Below are 19,963 nucleotides of genomic sequence, written 5' to 3' on the forward strand. Positions count from 1 at the left end.
CCGTTGTGCTATCGCTCCAGCCCCAACATTAACTATTCTTGCTTTGATAAATAATTTAATTGATTCCCATTTCTTTGCTCCACAAATGCTGTAGTGAGCACTCATTGTCCTTTGGATAGATATGTCAGTATCTTAAGGACCTGCTCTTTGAAGTTTGCTTCTAGTGTCAAAGAATATTGTACATTTTAGCTGTTTAAAAATACCACAAATTGGGGCCAGAGTGATAGTATAGTGGGTAGCGTGTTTGCTTTGCACATGGCAGACCCAGGTTCAATCCCCGGCATCCCATATGGTTCCCCCCTAGCACCACCAGTATAGAGCCAGGAGTAATCCCTGAGTATTGCTGGGTGTGACCCAGAAAAGCAAAAACAAAACAAAACAAAAAACCTAAAACACTCCCCCCCCAAATAGTCTTCCAAAATAATGGCACCAGTTTATATTCCAATCACATTGTATGAGAGTAACATTTCTTAGGATAAGTTTGAGGGAAAATTACCATCAAAGTACTCTTAATAGTCTCTTAAATTGGTATGGCCCTTTTATAAGATGTTATGTGAGTAACTTACATAAAAACTTTAAATATTTATGTTCTGTAAGAAGTCCATGTTACTGAGATTACCCTAAGGAAATAATTTAAGTGCCCCAGTGGCATTTAATTATTTAAGCACTTGGTGGCAAAAGAAAAATGAAAAAAAAAAGAAAAGAAAAAGTGCTCGCTTCGTGTGTGTAGGCAATTAGTTTAATCCTCCACGTGGCTCACATGTATCGAGTGCTGTCCTGTGTGATGCCCAAACAAAACCTGTGATGTCTGGTACTCAGTGGTACTCAAGGTTTACTCCTGGATCTGTGCTCAGTGATCACTCTTGGTGGGGCTCAAGAGACATATGAGGTTCTGAGGATCAAGCCCTGGTCAGCCTTGTGTAAGGCAAGTATTCTATCCGCTGTACTGTCACTGCAGCCCCTGGTGTCTTTTTTTTTTTTTAATAACTTAGAAAACTGTTATTCATACTGATGTTAAAAAAAAAGAAAAAGATTCAGAGTTGCAGCATTACTTATCTGGTTCTGAAAGTGAAACGTCTTATTGACATAAATGATGTAAACAGAGACTTGGAGAGATAGTATAACAGGTAAGACACTTGTCCCTTACCTGCTGACCTGGCACTGTATATGGTTCCCTAAGCTCTCCTTTGAGTGGTCCTGAATACAGCTAATGTGGCCCACTTGTTTGATGTTGGCTGTAAAAATTCATGACTTTTGGGGTACCATCCTTTGGCTGGCACCTGTTTGCAGGTAATAACATTTACAGTAAGCAGCCAGAATCCCAGTGGTATGGCTGAAGCTCAACAGATAGTATTTAGAATTTTGGAAATATAGAAATAACCAACATTCCCTCGGGAGAATGGACCTACCTTTGCTACAATATGCTATTCTGACCTGCAAACTGAAAAACTGAATTTCTAACTCAGATCTGGGACCTAATAAGACTTGGCAATTGCACATCTTTCTAGAACTAAGGAGCACATTAATTTTTCATATTTTTAGTTTCGTGAAATTTTAATCAGATATATTACATGAGAATATCAAATATTTTTGCCATTTTAGTGCTATTTTGATTCTCATGCTTTCAAAGATTTTCTTTTTATTGAATGACGACTCTGAAAAGTCTAATTAAGTTGCTATGTCTAAAAATATAGAGAATATATTTGTTTTACTTGTTTCGTCTGGCACTTATCCAGTTTTATACTTGTTTAGTATATTCTTTTGAACTTTTCCCCCTCAGAATGTGCTCTTTGTTTTTGTGATTAAAACACATTGCAGAAACTGATTGGTTAGAAGTGTATTCTAACACTTGGTGGCAGAAGAGACCAGTTTCAAAACTAACAGCATTTTAATTCACGTCTATATTCTTCAAGAAATAACTGTGATAATTTTCTGGATATGTCGGTTGTTTTAAAATTTGAACTGTTTTTGACATAACTGACTTTTCTGATTATTGAATATTTTCAATTCACTAACACTTGACAATAAAAGCTATGGCTTATATTAAATGGTATTCTCTTATGATGGCTTTTCACAGGACAATGAGAGACCTTAAGGACAAAACACATTATTTTCTTTTAAATCGATCGCCATGATCCTCACTTACACACTTTGTTTTCAGTGCAGAATTTGATGTGCACATAGTCTGGATGGAAGAGGGGTATTAGCTGGTATTATGATGAGGGAGAAGAGAGAGGAGGACAGAAGGAAGTCATCAGTAGAAGTAGAAGTGGGAAAGGAGAAAACACAGATGAAAATTCTAGTCCTGTGGCATAGTTAATGATAAAACCTAGGCCCTGAATTGTCTCTTGGTTGAGTATACAGTAGCAGTTGTGACTAAATATTCTAAATGTTTAATTGATCGAAGTTACGTGGCCCTTCTGAGTCTAAAAGAGCAGGTTGTTTAATTTGCTTGTGGAAAGGGACAATGTAAGAGGGGCAGTGAATATTTTGAACTGTTAATATAGTCTGTCTCAGTGTTCTTTCCCAAATATAAAGGACAATTTATGAAAATCCTGTCCTCCATCAACCATCTTGTAGTCCTAGTTAGTGTTTGTAGAACACGACTTAGGAAATGCTGAACTTGATAATTTAGTCTTAAATTATATTTTTGCTTCAGGCATCCAGACTGGGTGAACATTTTTACTTATTTTCTAGCATTTGTGTTCACAGACAAAGTTCTAATTTAAGTGTAATTTAAGCAGCAATTTTAGAACTGGTATTGAAATGTGTAATAATGAAATATTCAAGTGAATTAAAATGCATTGGCTTATCCTCACTAACCAAAATATAAATGTTATTCCCATCTGAACTATTTTCATTAGGAATGAAGCTATTTTATTTTCCCCACAAATTAATTTAGACTTTTGAACCTATTAATTTTATTTTCTAATCTAGGACAGAGTGAATCATGGTGATCTTGTGGGAAACTGGCAAGCCCCTCAGTGGAATGGCAAAAATTGAACATATGATCAAGAAAAAAAACTTTATTCTAAAATACTCTGAATGTGGATTAGCTTGTATAAAAAGGGACAATAGCTAATTTATAGTCACTATTATCCCATTGCTCATTGATTTGCTCGAGCGGGCACCAGTAACGTCTCCATTGTGAGACTTGTTACTGTTTAGGGATATCAAATATACCACGGGTAGCTTGCCAAGCTCTGCCATGCGGGCAAGATACTCTCGGTAACTTGCCAGGCTCTCTGAGAGGGGCGGAGGAATCAAACCCGGGTCAGCGGCGTACAAGGCAAACACCCTACCCGTTGTGCTTCGGCTCCCCTGTGCATCGCCAGCTGTGACTTACCCCCCAGAAATTTACAGTACACCCAAATAATCATATGTAAAAGCAAGCCAGCTGAAGTTATTCGAATGATCATAAGGTTTTCTTTACCACTGCAAAGAATGGCTAAGAATTGCTAACCAACAAACTGGTTTTACTGATAACTTTATAAGTAAATATCAGTTATAACCACATAATAGGTGAAGGTGAAATTATATTTTCCTTAAGAGCTCCATTTAGATTTGAGGAGAAACTGAGGTTGCAACCCAAAACTGTAACAAGTTACCATTCCAGTATATGAGGTGACTTATTTTAACCATGAGTTAGAATCTCGTTCTCTCATGAAGAGGTGCTTTTCAAGCAGAATAACACTAATACTTTTTGTTTGTATGTTTGGTTTGCTTTGGGGGCCACATCTCTCGATGTTCAGGGGTTACTCCTGACTTTGTACTCAGCAGTTCCTGCTGGGGGTGCTCAGGGGATCACATACGGGATGGTCGTGGATCAGGCCCTGATTGGCCACATGCAAGGCAGCTGCTCTACCTGCTGTACTATTGCTCTGATCGCAGTACTGATACTGATACTGATACTGATACTGTCATCCCATTGCTTATCGATTTGTTCGAGCGGGCACCAGTAACGTCTCTCATTGAGAGACTTATTGTTACTGTTTTTGGCATATCCAATATGCACGGGTAGCTTGCCAGGCTCTGCTGTGCGGGCTTTATACTCTCAGTAGCTTGCCGGGCTCTCCGAGAGGGGCGGAGTAATCAAACACGGGTCGGCCTCGGATCGCAGTACTAGTTCTTTAAATTAATGAGTTGCTCAGTTAATTTTCTAGTAGTTACTTCAGTAAATTAAAGAAAAAAATGTTATTGACCTATTTGCCCAGACCAAACTTCACATTATCTGTAATTGAAGACTAGTAGAACTTGATTGTATCATGTAAGGGATTAGTCATCCATAACTAGAAGAAATTCAGTTTGGTTTCTGAGAAAGTATTTTTTTAAAAGTCTACTTATCTAGCACTATTTTTGAATGTTAGCAAAGTTTTTCACACCATTTTGGAGACCCTTCTCTAGAACCTTTTAAGTCAGTTATATTTGTTGTACATTGCCCTCAAACTGATGGCCACAGAATGAAAGTACTTACACTTCCCTGGCTGCTGCCCACCACACAACTGAATTTGGTTATAGTCATTGGTTAATAGTCATTGGTTACATGACGTTATTTGGATCAGGTTCTTTCATAGTCATTTCTGTTTTGTCTCCTATAGTTATGTGGGATCTGAATCAGTCATTAGCTCAGAGAGTGTTCTTTATGACTCCTAGTGCTTTAGCAACATCCCTTTCTAATCCCATTTTTTATAAACACGGTCTTCTGAGAATTCACCTTGGTCTTCACGTACCTTGACCTACCATGAGTTCCACAGAGTGGCAAAGATATACTTTGCACAAATGGTTTCAGCATAAATATACCTAAAACTAACTTAGTGATTGTGGGATTTGCTAACCTGGTCATAAATTGAATCATAGGGAAATCATGTCATACCTATTCCTGTAACAGGTTGTGACTCTCTGTGACACATACTTCAACTTCAGGCAGGTGTCTGAACTGTGCAAAGTAGAGTGGAAATGGTAGGATGGTATCAGCTTTGACTGTTTTGGTTTTCCTGGGTCTTTGCAAATACTGATATGACAAACATGATAGCAGATATTGGGCATAATAAAGGAGAAAATGCCTATTTTAATAATGTTTGCATGCTATTATCTTGAAACTAATTCCTTGATTACTGTTATTTTTATTTTTTTGCCTACTAAATACACTTGTTATTGTTGGAATTTTGGAAATATGCTTGACTTTTGAAATCTTTAAGAGAAGACTCCGGGAAAATTGCCAGCTGGTATAATACACATCTCTTTTTCTACATTTTGAGAACCAATATGTGGTCTAGTAGTATCCAGTGCTATATAACTAATTTTGAGTCTATCAGAAGAACCATGCAATCCTTATAATTATGTAATTCAAAAGAATTTAAATATGAGCAAAGGAAAGATTATAATTGCACATAATGCTTGAAGTTATCATAGGTTATACTAATATGTCATATTAACAAAGGGAAATTATTGGAATGTGTTTCTTTATCTACCTGGAGATATGTTTGCAGTTCCATTTAGTTTGAAGTTTGGTTAAGGGATCTACATGATTCCCAGGTCATGTTTAATGACTGTTCCATATTCAATTATTGTTTTCTTCTGCTAAGTTCTCTTTTATCTAATAAGGAATGTTTCCAGCCAAAGCCTGCATCATTGAGCATCTTTTTTCTATTTTTTACTTAAATCCTAGTGTCATTATTGGAACACATTCTTCTGAATGGAATTTCTAGCCTAAGGTGGTGAGAGAACTTATCTAGGAGCCGAAAGGTTTGTTCTCTTCACATTTAGAATAGAGGAACTAAGAATGTTAATAGGGGCAGAGTCAAGGGAATTGATTAGTTTATTAAAGAAAGTGAGGAAAGAAGCAAGTACCACATGCACAGGAAAAGGGTGGAGGTGGGGGTTATAATTCCATTAGATTATTCTTAATATAACAAGACAAGTTATGCCTATGGATGCATTTAAAATTATTTGCCAATATGCAGTCTCTACACTAAATATTAAATTTTGTTTGCATTATATATGAAGATAGAGTTAAGATTGGGTATGTGTGTATATATATGTATATATGTACATATATATACATATATACATATATATATCCTAACTTGATTTGGTGATTGGTTCCATACTTTTGACTTCAATGCTATAGAATCAGAACACATTAACTTACAAGTAGGTTTGCAGTATGTAGGCCAGTGTTTTAAGGTCAAGTTTGCTCAAGTTTCTTAAGATTTTTCTATGAATATAATTCTGAATGACCTTTAGCAGAGCCTCATTCTCTTGTTTTATTGTTGAGATTCAGAGAAACTTTTATACAAATGGCTTGCTGGCATTTTATACTGAATGGCATTGTAAAGTATTGGTTAGAGGGGAACATTTATGCACAAAGGAGGAAAACATTAAATTAAGTGTTAGACTATATTTGGTGAGAAATTTTGAGTTGGGGTATATTTTGTGTTTTGCTTTTTAGTTTGTAGAAAAAATGGTTAAGATGGTTAATTCAACAAAACATGTTATTTGCTCCCCAAACCAAAATGCTAGGAAAACAGATGTTATAGGGAGGAGTAACTTGTTTACATTTGAGTTGACCGCAGGACTGTGGTGAGCTCAGACCACAGCTGGAGTCCAATCAAGGGAAATCTGCTAAGATTCAACAGAATTCAGAATTATTCTTGAATGCTTCAGTTTTGAGACCCTTTCTTCACTCTATTATAATAAGAAAATTCACATGCAAAACTAGTAAGCAGTTATTTGTCCAAATGCATTGATCTCTCGTGCTATACCTGAGAAGTTTTGAGAAAAAATTGACAAGAGCCTTAACTAAGTTGAACAAAATGTGCATGTGTGGGAACAGACTCTATTGTAAATGAAGGTGGTGTTTCAAGTATTATGTTGAACTAACAGCCTTTAAAGCTTAATGGATTATTGTTAGCATATGAATCAAATTCTTATGAATTAAGCCACATTTACTCCTCTATTCTGGGTCATGCTAGCACCTCATGTGAAAAAATTAAAAACAAAAACAAAAACCCAGGCCCAGAAAGCAATCTGCCATATTTTCTTGGTGGTTTTTGTGAAGTGCCTTGCACTATTAGGCATAGCCTTCCTTTTATGACTGCCTTCCTTGCTATTGGATTCCCCAGAGAGCACCCTGCAGCTTTCAAGTATTAGGATCATTGTCAACAGTAGATTAAAAGCCTACAGCTCCGGAATCTAGGAGTTTGCTGAAAGGAGCAATATTGTAATTGTCAACTATAATGCAAGGGTAAAGAGTTTCTACTTTTTGTTTCTCTTAAGCTCCAAGATTTAACAAAGCAACAGTTATAAAACCTAGTTTATAAATAGAAGGATTAAGAACATGTCCTAGCTAGAAAAACTCATGTAAAGCTGTATCAATGGCATAAAGTAAAATAATGAATTGAGAAGCACTTTAGATGAACAGCTGATTTAGAAAATACAGATAATATTTCAGCCTTCTACTTGATAATTTGGATATATATACAGTATATTGAGCTATTTGGGGGCTAGAAAATTGTTTCTATGTATAAGGAGCATTTGTAACATCTCTATGAAATTAAGTTACTATATTCATATAATTATTACTTAATTTAATACTATTCATATTTAAGGTAGGTATTTTAGAACAGTAGAGATTCCCTAAGTTGTAGTAACATTGCTTTGGAAATAATATATATGATTATATTCTTTATCTTTTTAAAATTTGTTTTGTGGCCACACCTGGCTGTGCACAGTTCTGACTCAGTTCTCAGAGGTCACTCTTGCTTGGGGAACTGTGTGCAGTGACAGGGATCAAACCAGGTTCAGTGCATGGAAGGCAAGTGCCTTACCCCCTTTAATATCTCCAGTTCTTGTATGACTATATTTTTAAGGTTGTTACTATTCCTAGAATTTTAATGTTTTAAGCAATGAAATTGTTAAATATTATAATTTTGTTCTTTTTAACTTATCTGTATTCTCTACTTATCCTGAGCACAAATCCAAGATGCACCTCTATTTTTTTTTATTGTTGTTCTCCTGTTTATTGAATGACCATGTTTGTGTTAAGGCTACTAATTACAGCAAATGGATCAGCAATTGATGAATGTGTGTCTTCCTGTCTCAAAAAAAGTTTTAGTTTTATTTTGCTTATTTTTCAACAAAACAGTTTCAAAAAATAATTAGAAGACTAAACTCAAACTTGCAAAATTCCTGTAGGAACTTAAGTTGCCCTGGGTAAGGACTTTGTTTTGCAAGATGCACCTCTAATAAGAATTTTGGATCCTTTAATAAGTGACCTGGTTTCATTGTGATTTAGTGTCATTATTTGAGGATTAGAATGGTACCGATATTATAGGTTACTACAGTGGCTAAATGAGTTAACAAAATTTTTAACTCTGAATCCCTGTATGATGAAATCTTATAAAATTATATTTTATGATCTTATAAAGTCCTATGCCTTTGAATCTGTGTGATAATCTAGCTGGGTATAGTATTATTATTGAGGTGTTCATTTCATTGAGTTAGTATATTTTATCCACCTTTCTCTTCTTGCTTGTAGAGTTTTATGTGATTGCTCTGCAGTGTATCTGTATCTCATGGGCTTTTCTTTTTGTGGAAGTTTCTTTTTTGATCTCGCTGCTTTCAGAGTAGAACCCTCTCTACAAAAGAGAGAGAGTTGGGGGGCAGAGAGGGAGAGGGAAAGGGAGAGAGAGAGATTCAGAGTACAGTATGTCTTGAAGTTTTCTGGTTGAGTCTGTTTTGACTGGGACCCTTAGGCCACCATGTATTTGCTTGTCTGTGTTCTTCAACTCTGGAAAATTTTTAATCTACGATTTATATAACTATTGGTTCTTCATTAGATTTATTTTCCTGTTCCTCAGGGGCACCAATGATTCTTTTGTTGTTTGTTTCTTTTGAACTCAACCTGTTGTCCTCTGGTGTAATTTTTATTTTTCAGACTTTTCCCCATCTTTTATTGTTTACTAGAGTTTTCTTCCATCTCACCTTAGAGCTCCTCGATCTTTTTCTCAATTGCAATAATTCTGCTGCTCAGACCTTATATTAAGTTTTGAGGGTTTTATTTTGTTTTAATACACTTTCAGTTCTGTCACGTATGAGTATAGTTTTCTCATTTCTGCTCTTCTGCTTTTGTGTATCTGTACCATTTTTTTTTAAAGTTCACTAAATATGTTTCACCATGTCCCTGAAATTCTTACCTGAGAGTTTATAGAGCTGAATTGTGCTGGTAAAGCCTTCTGGGCTATTATCTCCACTTTTGGGTTTGCTGGGCTTTCACCAGCTTCTCTGTTGTGTCTGCTGCTCTCTGAATTTTTGTAGTTCACTCCTGTGAGAGTACTCTTAGTGGTTCATCCCCTGTAGATTGTGAGGGTACACCGGGGTTGTAGACTGTTATGATTCAGTATTCTGGTAGCAGAGGGTGAAGTAAGGGCTCCATCCAGCCCCTTCAAAGCTCAGTTAATGGGGTGGGTAGAGAAGCTCTGGGAAACAGCAGGCGGGGCATCAGGCATCAGGAGCTTTTCTGGGGTGGGATTCGGTCCTCTAGTCCTGGGTCTGGGTCCTCTAGTCCTGGGTTCCAGGTTGGCTTTGCGGGATGCCCACCATGATGGGGCACTCATCTATGAATTCTCTCATCACTTAAAAAGTTGGCATATTTCCCTATTACTGTTGGAGATGATTACTTCATTTCTTTTCTTTTCTTTTTTTGTTTTATTTTATTTTATTGAATCACCATGTGGAAAATTACAGTGCTTTCAGGCTTAAGTCTTAGTCATACAATGCTGAAACAACCACATATCCCACCACCGAAGACAAAAAAAAAACAACAACACAGTACATCTCCCATCCCGCCCACCCCCGCACCCCCCCCACCTTGTAACTGATAAATTTCACTTTACTTTCTATTTACTTTGGTTACATTCAATATTTCAACACAAACCTCACCATTATTATTAGGAGCACCCCACTAGAGTCAGACCTGTTGTGAAGAGAAATGAGGTCGTGCGGCCGTGGTAGCGGCCGCGCAGTTTTGTATTTCTGTACTTTAACAACTAAGTCCAGGGAGATTTCTTCCGGATATTCGATCATTGCAAGCTTGTAAACCCCATCTGTGGTCGTCATAACATGGCGGTCCCCACGCCCTTCATCCCCGGGAAAGGACAGGCGAGAGAGAGAAATACCTTTCCTCTCCTGGGTGGGCATGGGGTCGCAGCTTAGTTCTCTGGCTGGAGACAATCTGCAAGTAGCTGCCCATGTTGAAGTTGGTTCAGCTGGGTCTGGATTCATGCTCGTGCAGCTGCGGAGGAGCCGCATGCGCGTGCGGCCCACGGGGTCACATCTCGGCAGCGGTGGGATTTTCATTTCTGATAGTTAGTATGCTTTATTACTTCTGAAGCTCTTGGTAAACGAAGACACGAATGTTGCCAAACTTAAGCCCATGTATATCCTAATGATTCATTTTCTTTTATGCAATTCATTCTAGGTAGGAGGACTTTAAAAGCAGTTTTACAACACCTCAGACAGAAAGCTCAGCCAGTAAAGCACATACCTAGGATGTGTGCGAGCCTTGTCTGGATCCTCAGCACTGCACGCCCCCATGCCCGTCACTCCTGCAGCACTGCAGGCCCAGTGCAGAGGGTGGGGGCTGAGAATCCTCAAGGGTGGCCCCCACAGGACTGCTGGGCATGGCCCGATGTGTGTGTGTGTGTGTGTGTGTGTGTGTGTGTGTGTGTGTGTGTGTTGTATACATATCTACAGGAGTGGGGAAATAGTTCAGGGAACTGGATTGCATGCATACCGTTGAACCATCTTAGTACTTACAGGTGTTTCCAGCAGTGTGTGTGTGAGTGTGTGTGTGTGTGTGTTTGTGTGTGTATGCACACTTAAGCCCAATACACACACACACACACATATAAAGATTTAAAACAACTTTACAACATCTTTATGGTATCAGACACTAGCAGGCAGTACTTATGCCAAATATAATTTTAGTTTCTAAGAAAGTGATAAAAATATGAACTGACTTCCCAGGTCAAATAATTCATTGATGTTTTTATTTGTTTGTTTTTATTTCAAGGGAGTGAAAAAAATATATCCTGAACTCTACGAAAAGTTTATTGATCACAAATTTGGAGATGAGATGGTATTTCGCATAGATCTTTGTTCTATGGAGAAGGAAAAACAAAGTGATGGTTATTACCACTGTGAGTCTTCAATTACGATTGGTGAGTGCCATTTAAAAGTTATCTTTAATTTTTGTTTCTTTCGGATCACTATACTTTGGTGTATATTTTGGATTCGTTTCATATGTGCTTCTCAATGACATCGTAAATATTTTTTTCAAGAGTATCTTGAAAATTTTGTAGAACATATTTAACATATTTATTAATACACATTTTAATATTTATGGTTTCATAGTTTTGTGCTTTAAATACAATTTTAATATAATCTTGAATTGTTGATTCATAGTGCATTTCAGTTTGCTTTACTTTCATGAATACAAAAAAACCATTTTTTTCAGTAAAGGTCTTTAGGACCACTCCATTTCACACCAGGTATTTCCATGTTTATTGCTTTTTATTAGAAAATCCGTCTCAGGTCAGAAATCTTTACTTTGAGAAGAGAAAACCTTTGCTGGTAGCTTGCAGTGATGGAAAACTTGTTCATCAGTTTCTTCCCCGAGGAAGACATGTTTTGAGGAGAAATAGCGATTGATGCATAACTGCTTGTGTCATCCTAACAGGAATGTCATGTGATGAGACAGGATTTATACACAATTGTTTCTGACTAAAAGGGTGTATGTACCAAATGAAGAATTATTAAAAACTGAAGAAGATTATTTCCAACCATTTGAAATGTGAATGTATTTCAAAGGAGACTTATTTTCAGCCATTTGAAATGTGAATGTATTTCAAAGGAACCTCATCTTCTGCGTGAAATTTATGGTGACAAATAAGGCACTATTATAAAATTATAAACTTCAAGACATCCTGACTAGAAGTAACATGAAAATACTCAAAGAATTTAAATACATGAATCTAGATATTTTAAGGAATTAAACTAATTTAATTATTCTCCACATCAGACTGAAGAAAACCTATGGAAATATGCACCATGAAGGAATCTTAAATTCTACTGAATCTTACTACTGTGTTTACCAAATGTCCAAGAAACAATTTTATTTACAAATTTTCACCAGGGATCTTCAGAGAAGCCATCATTTAATCTTACAAAGATCTTACTATCTTAAGTAAAAGATATTAGTATGCCATTTGAGTTTTGTATTTTGAAACATTTCAGATCTAGTTAGGAAAATTTTTATGGTTTCAGAATCTCTTTCAGAATCTTTCCTCAGAGCTTATTGTCAGATAACCAATAATTTCTTTTTAGGCTCAATTTGGAGGGAAAATCTGCTAAATTTACATAATTTTTCTTGTATGAAGTAGATTTAGACTAGTTTTGTTTTTTTTGATGCCAAGTCAATTACTTTTTATTGATAAAATGCATTGATTATATGTGTTAAGTTCAATGCTATTCTATAGATGTATGTCTATTATAACTATATTGCCTTCCTTCCATATATGAGTAAATTGAGCCCTTGCTTAAAGCCACCTTATTAGAAAATGTCATTAACTCCAAACCTTACATTCTAATAGTGTCAAAGTTAACCTGGAACTTCTCAGAAATTAGGACAAAAAACCTTGATGGGTTTTCACTGAGGAGTGTGTGTGTGTGTGTGTGTGTGTGTGTGTGTGTGTGTGTGTGTGTGAAATCTGTCTTTAGTATAAAAAAAATCTATGTGGAAAAGAGATAATAGCCTCTGTAATATTTTTGTAATCTGGAGGTTTCCAGTGGGACTTCTCTGTTCCTGTTCCATATATTCCATAAATTGTAATCAATTTAGATGTTGTGCTTATGGAAAGAATTTTTTCTCCAAATTTTTACTAATGTCTTTAAACCTCAGTTTTCTACAAGTAATCTTTTTTTGTGGGAAGGGGTATACCCAGTGATGCTCAGGGCTTCCTCCTGTCTTCGTACTCAGGGATCACTTCTGGTGGGCTCAAGGGGATCAGGAGACCCTTGGGGTAATGGGATCCAACCCAGGTCAGCCATGTGCTAAGAAAGCTTCCTACATTCTGGAAGTGTATTAAATTCAAAATCATAATTTTCTTTGTAATACTTAGTGATGTAATTTAGTTAACTTTTATATACCATTAGTGTTTTTTTTTAATCAGTGACTATTCGCTTCTTCAAGATATTAGATGTAATGTTTTATATTATTCTATTTGTTTTGTAGATACTAATCTTTCATTTAATTCTTTGAGGATTTTAATATAGTTAATTTAATATTTGCTTTGTTAGGGGATGCACCCCACTTTTTTCTCCTTCCCTGCCACTACCGCTCCAGCTGGCTCCACATTCGCTGTGTTCTCAAAGAACCTGGGATGTATGGAGCAGGACCGGAGAAGCCCCACTGGAAACCTGAGACAGGAAACCCTTATCTTCTGATCCTGTCAAGAGGAGTTAATTTCCGAAGACTTGACCGAAGAGCTACAAGCATATCCAAGACAGAGGAAACGGACTGAGCCTGAATCAGACTGGAAAACAGATGTCTTTAAAATAAGTAAATAAATTAATTTATAAAGGCCTAATCTCCAAGTACACAAGGGGAATACAGTAAGGCTTTTTTCCCCCTGAACTCCCTATTGTCCTGCCATCTTAGCTCCTCAGGAGCAGTCCCTTGCAATAAAAACCTCTTAATCTCAGCACACATGTCCCTTTGATTAATTCTTTATTTGGGATTAGGCAAAGAACCCATCTTTGGGTTTGGGGAGGGATCCCCTGTGTACAACAATTGATGCCCAATGTGGGGCAACGGAATTTTCCTAATCCCACATCAGTGACTGTGTCCCAGCTGGAGTGATAGTACAGCAGTTAGGGTGTTTGCTTCGCATGCGGCTGACCAAGGTACAATCTCCAGCATCCCATATGGTGCCCCAGGCACCACCAGGAGTAATTCCTGAGTTCAGAGCCAAGAGTATTTGGAGTATTTGGAGATTAGCTCACCTGCTGAGAGAACCTTCTTCATCTATGTCTGGACTGTGTGAATGTTGCTCCAAACACCACAACCTTGAGGACATAAGGCTTTATTGCAAACCCCTCTACTCTTCTTTTGGACTCAACTTTTCCAATACTTTCTTACTCTTCAGTCAGAACTTATACTGGACTTAGGAGTCTGTTTAAAGGGATCTTGTGCATTTGAAAGAATTGAAGTCTTAATTTAGGAAACGAGAATGTGTAATTGGCTGTTTTTTCTAGAAAGGGTCAAGCTCCCATTACATGTTCTAGTTTTCTCTCGAGCTCAGAGAAAAACCCCATGACACCTGAGTACATCCTTAGGTGATCAGAGACATCCATATGGCCACTTTTTTTTCTTAAATACTCGTCCTTATACTCTCCTTATGCCATCTTGACTTCTACTTCGAGATAGTTAAAAGCCAAATTATTTTCCATCACTCAATTTTAAAGCTGAAGATTCTGAATCTTTTCTAAGTTTAGATATTTCTAGGTGGCTTGATGCTCTAATGGGAAGTGGAAATGCAGGGACTAGGTGTTTCCCTGTCTGGTGTCTGAACATTTATGCAGTGGAACCTGAAAAATGAGGGTTCCATCTATTATCAAAGTGAAATTAGTCCTCAGGGCAAACTCATCTATGATCTGGTGCTAATTGTGAGCATTCCACAGAAAGAATTTCTGCGACTGATAAGGTCTGATCAGTTTTGAGTATTTTAGAGAATTACATGTCACAAAATTGAGCAAACATCTTTGTCAATTATTTATAATACAATCCTTTAATTTTGAGCATTTTCAGGCATTTTGCTATTTGTAGAAAAATTGTTCTAGTACCTTGTATGGAAGTAAGTCTATGGGGAGAAAAGACTTTGACAGATATTTCAGAGTATATGTTTTTCACGGAACCCAAAATAAAATTGCAGAACTCATGGAAAACTCAATACTTAAAAATTTCAGGAGATTGGGGCTGGCCTTGCATGTGGCTGACTTATGTTTGATTCTCACCATCACATATGGTTCCCTAAGCTCTGCCAGAAATAAGCCCTGAGCACTCACCCTCAAATTCCTAATAAATTGCCAGGGATCAAGATTTTCTACATGAGACTGAATGAACTGTTAAGAATGAATATAATTTTGACCTCCAGCAACTTCCTAGTTTACTTCTTACCTTAAGTAGAACTGAAACTTTTTCTTTCTCTCCTCTTGATACATTTAAATTAAAAACAAACAAACAAACAAAAAGACCATGGCAGTGCTTTGCAAAAATCCCGGAAGATGTTATTTCTCTTTGTATTAATTTTGAAACTGGCTATTTTACCAAGATGATAAAATGTCAAATACAATATAATTTTGAAATTAAGATTAACCTCCACAAAGAGAAACCCTTGCACACAAAGGGTCCTATTATACTAGTCCAGTCACAAAGCAGCCTCTTGAAATGACCAACAAGCTCAGGTGGTAGAACCCAAAATACAAATGTTTTAGCTGTATCCTGACATTTTCTTATGAAGTCTTGGCCTATGTCACATAAGTACATTAGCTTAGCATAAACATCAGTTGCCCAAAACTTGGCCTTTTTGACACCAATATGTGAATCTAGCTGCAGACAGACCTAGACAGATCCAAAACAGATAGCTGTGCTACTCTGACTGTAACACTGGAGCACCTGAGGAATGAAGAGTAATCTAAGTGTAGTTGTCGAAGAGCATTGTCTTATAAGACATCCTCTATCGAGGAACGCTAAGAAATGGGATACTTCTCATTTCTCTTCCAAACTTAGAAGGACTTATGGCTTTAGAAAACCTAAGCAAAATTGCCAGAGACCTATAGTTTGAAAAGTGTGGCAGTCTCTGTAGTTTAGAACTATTTGTTACTGTATCATTAGGAGAACCCATCATCTACCAGTATTATATGAAGGGTTCTAATCTGGTAAGAACCCCACACTTCTGTCTGGACAGTACTGATCAGTGAAGACTGACTTCTGGAAGAAAAAGAAAATAACAGGACTGCTGACCCTTAGAAGACCATTTAGGAGCTCAGTTCAGAATCCCATAAAGGAAAAATCTGGCAGGAAAATAATAGAATATGTATATTCTATTATATATGTATATATATGCCAGATTTCTTGGGAATAAAATTGATTTGTTACTATAATGATTTGGTAAGATAGAGTGAAGCTGGAGAGAGAAAAAAAACATTTCAGGGACCAGGTACAGTGAGTAAGGTCATTTACTTTGCACACGGCTGACCCAGGTTCAATCCCCAGCATCCCATATGATCCCCCAAGCACTTCCAGGAGTAATTCCTGAGTGCAGATCCAAGAGTAACCCCTGAACATCGCTGGGTGTGACCCAAAGAAAAGCAAAAAAAAAAAAATGTTTCAGTCACATGCCTTTTTGTATAACTTAGATTCTCTTCCTCTTAATATATTTTTTTTAAGTTTTGGCTTTTGATTGTAAATTGGAAGAAATCGTGAATTTTATCTGGCTGTGACTTTCTGAACTAGTGTTTCTAGTTTTTTCCTAGTTACTAGCATTGATTCAGAATTTAGGCAATCTGCAGAATGATCTCCCTCAGATGTGGGATGTAAAGAAACCTCATAGAGGAATACCAAGTACCCAAAGGCAATAGAAGTGAAGTGCAGGAGAACTGGTCTTCAGTAGGCTTGCCAGTGGGGCAGGGTTGGGGAGTTGGGAGATAAGGCAGGGGAGGGAGCACTGGGACAATAGGGGAAGGGAAAAGTGCCTGCCACAGAGGCAGGCTAGGGGGCAGGAAGAACTGGGAGCATTTGATGGAGAATAGTGGGCACTGGTGGAGGGATTGGTTTTAGAACAATGTGAACTTGAAACTCAGTCAGAAACATTTTTATAACTTCAATTTAAAAATAAAGTTTTTAAAAAGAAGAAAAAAGAATTTAGGCAGTGTGGGCAGGAGAGATAGTATAGTGGGTAAGGTGCTTGCCTTGTATTCAGCTGACCTGGCTTGATCCCCGACATCCTGTATGGTCCCCCAGGCACCCACTAGGAGTGATCCCTGGGTGCAGTGATGAGTAACTCCTGAGCATCACCAGGTATGGCCCAAAAACTTAAAAAAAAATTAAAGAATGAGAAGAATTTGGATAGTCTTCTAAAGACCATGCAAGCTGCACATAGAGTACTTGATGTAACCTACAGAGATAGTATCACAGTTGTTTGACTGGTTTTCTGAATGTCTGAGGACAACAGAGAAAACCTATCATCTGTAACTGGGGAATACCTATCACCTGAACCATCTAGAAGTAATTCTCTGCTGGCAGTTTTCAGAACTTGCAACTTGATTTATTTCATATTTGAGCCTTTTTAAAGTTTGCTTTCCATATAAGTATTTCTTGCTGTACATCAAGAATTTATAAATCTTTAGTTGGACTAATCTATCCTCAGAACTAAAAGACTACTTTTATGAAATAATTAGACAAGTCAACTTCTTATTTATGAAACCTCTCAAAAGTTTCAGAGCCAGTGTTGCTAAGAGGTGAAATCCGCTCTCCTTTTCCCAAATCTTGGATAAAAGATTACTTCCATGGAAGGAACTCTAAAACACATTGCCGCTAAAAGTATGTTTTTCCCACCAGGTCACCTCTGGCCCCGCATATTGACCTAACCTGATATGTTTCTCTACCCTTTCCTGCATATTCTTATCCCAGGATACCTTAGACAGTAATACTCATTCTTCTCTGCTATAATCTAATAACAATCACAGACCTTAGACTAATCAACCACTGTACAGGGAGAAAGTTGCTTACACTTAATGAGAAGACACTTTTTTCTGTTACCACCAATCGGTACATCCAGGAGAACATTCTGGATACTCTTATATAGACCATTTCCAATGGGAAGTAGTCACAAAGGAAAGAGAGACCTTCACGCTGATTCCAAAGAAGTATCTTGAGTATAAAATATCTCCAGAGAGGAGTTGTTGGGTGATGCACCCTACCTTCCTCTTCTTCCTGGCCATGACTCGTCTAGCTGGTTTCAACTTTGCCACGTTCCCAGTAATTCTGAGTGGTAGGAGCAGGCAAGGATAGGCGCAGTGAACTTGTGGATCAGGGAGTTCATTCTTTCTGAATCTGACAAAAGTAGGGTTAGGGCTTGACAAATTGACCGTAAGTTTTCTCTGAATCAAATTGGAAGGCAAAGTTTTTTAAAATAAAGTCTAGCCTCCGAGGTCACAAGAATATAGTATGTTTTTTTTCCAAAAAAAAAAAAATCCCTTTGTCCCTATATGTTCCTTTGCAATAAAATCTCTTAAATACATCATCCTGATTCCTTGGTTAATGATTTTCTGGAGGTTAGACAAGGAACCTGCTTTTGGGCTTGGGGAAGAACCCCTGTTCCGTGGGTTGGAATTTCTCTTATTTGTTGGAACTGTTATGGTACTTGGTTACCTTTGGGGCTGAAATTTTGTTGATTGTGCATTTCCCTATCATTATACCCAAATGTGTTTTGTCACTTCATTTAGACCTAATCCCCACAGTGTATAAACACTGCTTGAACTGGATTGGATGCTAACAGCAGAAAACCATCCTTTTCTGTAAAAAGTTGGAATTCATTCTTTTTTGTGTCACTAATTCGTGAGTGTTTTTCTTCATAGTTAGTATAGCCCTTTGCTGTAGCAGCTTCAGATATTTTCCAGGCCTTATTTTGGGTGCAAAGTATTTTTAATGTTAAAAGTTTTTAATTTCTGGTAAGTTATAGATAAAAATAATCTGCTGTGGTTTTATTATAACTCAAGTCTTTTTCCAAACCAAATATTGGGCCACATATTCATTGGTATTTTCTTTAGTTTTACTCTTTTTTTTTTTACCTCTGTATTTGAACTTTTAATTGATCTAAAAGGAGTATTAGTACAAGCACTTAAGATACAGAAGATTAACATAGAAACCAAGTTACTAAAAGTGGGCATAAATTGGATATTTAATTTTAGGACTATATTTTCCATGTTACTTTTTCACCACACCTTCCACATACTTAGTATCCAAATATTACATACCAGCACCCCTTTATCTTGTACTTCTTAGTACTAGCAGGACTTTTAATTATTTGCCTACAATTTGCCTATATTTGCCTATAATTCTAATTATTTGTCTATAATGGGTTTCTTTTATATATAACTTCTGGGTCTCTTCTATCTTCAGAATAATTTGAGAGCTTGGCCATCTTGGCCCCAATTTTTGTATGACAGTGGCTTCCTGGGTAGGGTAGGAGGCACACTGATCTTGAAAGAAACTGCATTTCATCACTGTCCCATCCTTTGTTTTTTCTTTTTTTTTAAAAAAAGGTGTGCATAGCTCTCCTGCTAGCTCTTGCTGTTCCCTGTGCTCATTTTTCGTTTTAAAGCCAAGCACTTTTCTTACTCTTTTGCCATTATCTACCATATGTAGAGTATTAGGGGATTTGGATAGGATAGGATATAGAGATATTTTTCATATTTTTTCAGATATCTGAGTAGGTACCATATTTATTTTTCTTATAATAAGGACTTCGGGTAATATTGCTTATTTGCTTTTTGGCAACTTCTTACAGACCTATTAGTCAACTAAGATCCAGAGTCAAAAAAGAAGCTATTCTCCACCAATGTTCCCAGTATTCCTCCCACCATCCCCACCCCACCACCCCACCCTGCCTCTGCGGCAGGGCGTTCCCTTTTGTTCTCTCTCTTTTTGGGTGTTGTAGTTTGCAATAGAGCTATTGAGTGGCCATCATGTTTGGTCTATAGTCTACTTTCAGCTCGCATCTTTCAACCCGAATGGGTCCTCCCAACATCCTCTACTTGGTGTTCCCTTCTCTATCTCAGGTGCCTTTTCCCCCAGCATGTAAGACCAGTTTCCAAGCTGTGGGGCAGACCTCCTGGTCCT

General features: G+C 37.3%; 1 protein-coding gene across 5 annotated transcripts in view; it reads left to right on the forward strand.

Moving 5' to 3' along the window:
- The window catches only part of AKAP7 (A-kinase anchoring protein 7), a 130,228-nt gene that overhangs the window by 54,587 nt on the left and 55,678 nt on the right, over positions 1-19,963 (forward strand). For 3 of the 5 annotated variants that reach the window (XM_055135302.1, XM_055135305.1, XM_055135306.1), the window contains exons 7-8: positions 11,075-11,222; positions 13,360-13,768. In XM_055135302.1, the coding sequence (XP_054991277.1) occupies positions 11,075-11,222; positions 13,360-13,583 (372 nt within the window). In that variant the 3' untranslated portion in view covers positions 13,584-13,768. Of the gene's footprint in view, positions 1-11,074; positions 11,223-13,359; positions 13,769-19,963 lie in introns of those variants that run through there. The other 2 variants (XM_055135303.1, XM_055135304.1) reach the window with 2 other exon arrangements.

The sequence above is a fragment of the Sorex araneus genome, chromosome 4 (assembly GCF_027595985.1).
Source record: "Sorex araneus isolate mSorAra2 chromosome 4, mSorAra2.pri, whole genome shotgun sequence".
In the NCBI taxonomy this organism is placed as follows: Eukaryota; Metazoa; Chordata; class Mammalia; order Eulipotyphla; family Soricidae; genus Sorex; species Sorex araneus.